We start from the raw sequence: 1474 nt of genomic DNA, 5'->3' as shown, positions 1-1474 counted from the left end.
GTCAGGCATTACTCAGTGTTCTGGGAAAGTTCTGCATTTTGTCTTCATGTAGACTCTTTCCACTTGAAACTCCCAGAAATCCTAGAATAAATGTGCTTTTGTGTTGTTATTTTTGAGGATATATTGTCTTTAAGAAATTCTAGAATACAGTCTTCATTTTGTTCTATGGTTGACTATTTGGTGCTTCTTACATATAAATTAAATTAACAATTGACTACAAGTAAAAGCTGTATTGTCTATGTAAACAGTCAGTATTTTAATTAAAAAAGGAACAGCTGATAATGGTAAAAACAAACAAACAAACAAACACAAATGCTATGTTTTTGTGTAGCCTATTAATGATGAAGAAGAATAGGCTACGTTGTTGTGCATAGGGACAGTGCAGAGGTGATGTGTTTGTAATTGGCGTGGACAACACACATCTCTGATCAACAAATGTACAATGTCAACACACAACCAAGTGTTATGGTAAGCTATACAAACACATCCTAGAAAACGACGAGTTTGAGATTGTTGGTGATACAACACATTAACTTAAACATGTTCAATTGCTGTATCACTTTTTCCTGAGCTTCTTCACAAATGTCACTTCATCCCTGTTTCTGATCCCGTAGTCTTTCAGTTTTTTACTGTCGTCATCGAGTTTTTCACCGTTATAGACTAAATGAAAAGTCCTCCACACATATCTCCAGCTTATGTGCTTGATGCCTCCTTCGCGTTGCTGTTTCAGCTCGTAGTACCTGCGAATGGCTTTTTTCAGGTGTAGCACTGTTGCCTGTTGCACGACCACAATGGGCATGACTTCTCCGTCCGCTTTACAGACTCGCACTGTCATAGCCTGGCCGTATTCAAGAGCAACCTGCGAGTTCACCTCTTCTAACGTCACCTGGATGGGGAGGTCGCAGAGAAGAGGGTCCTGAACTATCAGAGCCAGGCCTTCTTCAAAAATGTCTAAAAATTCCGAGTGCGGTAGAGCTTCCTCGTCCTCTTCATCATCCTCCTTCAGATGCTCAATGGCATCTCTTTCTTCGGGTGGGCTACTGATATCCGTCATATTAACGGTCCATCCACAATTGCAAACACTGTAGCTTACCAAAAACAATCAAAAAAACAATCTAAGAAACACTGTAACGTTACTGTTATAGGCCTACTAACTAGTGTGATGTAGCAGAAAGTAACGTTAGCCAAGAAGTCTGTCCACAACTTTGTAAGCTAGCACAAGTAGCCAGCTAAAACATCAGGTTCACGCAGTCGCTAATCAACACTTTACACGCACGTCTCACATCTCCAGCTGTAACAAATGACCCCTATGAAATACATTCTTATTCACTGATTACTTATTCACTGAACTTGTGTAGTCTATCCAGCTAAGATTTCGCGCAACCAAATAAACAACAACCGCATCCGCATGAATCTTTCTCTATGAATGTACCGGCATTCTAAAAACTGACAGAAATGGTACACCGCGCCACCT

The 1474-nt window shown here is 40.3% G+C and overlaps 1 protein-coding gene across 1 annotated transcript; it reads right to left on the bottom strand.

Moving 5' to 3' along the window:
• Window positions 1-215: 215 nt before the first annotated feature.
• snrnp25 (small nuclear ribonucleoprotein 25) lies at window positions 216-1429 on the bottom strand. Its single transcript, XM_042086146.1, has one exon. It carries the CDS (start codon window positions 1052-1054, stop codon window positions 557-559), a length of 498 nt encoding a protein of 165 aa, XP_041942080.1. The 5' UTR covers window positions 1055-1429; the 3' UTR covers window positions 216-556.
• Window positions 1430-1474: the final 45 nt, after the last annotated feature.

This window comes from Alosa sapidissima, chromosome 3 (genome assembly GCF_018492685.1).
Source record: "Alosa sapidissima isolate fAloSap1 chromosome 3, fAloSap1.pri, whole genome shotgun sequence".
NCBI lineage: Eukaryota > Metazoa > Chordata > Actinopteri > Clupeiformes > Clupeidae > Alosa > Alosa sapidissima.
The sequence above is the reverse complement of the archived record's forward strand: the minus strand, read 5'-3'. Positions and strand labels throughout refer to the sequence as shown.

Bases quoted from the DNA above. Each gene is read 5' to 3' on its own strand.
- snrnp25 (XM_042086146.1), bottom strand. From the start codon at position 1,054: ATGACGGATATCAGTAGCCCACCCGAAGAAAGAGATGCCATTGAGCAT.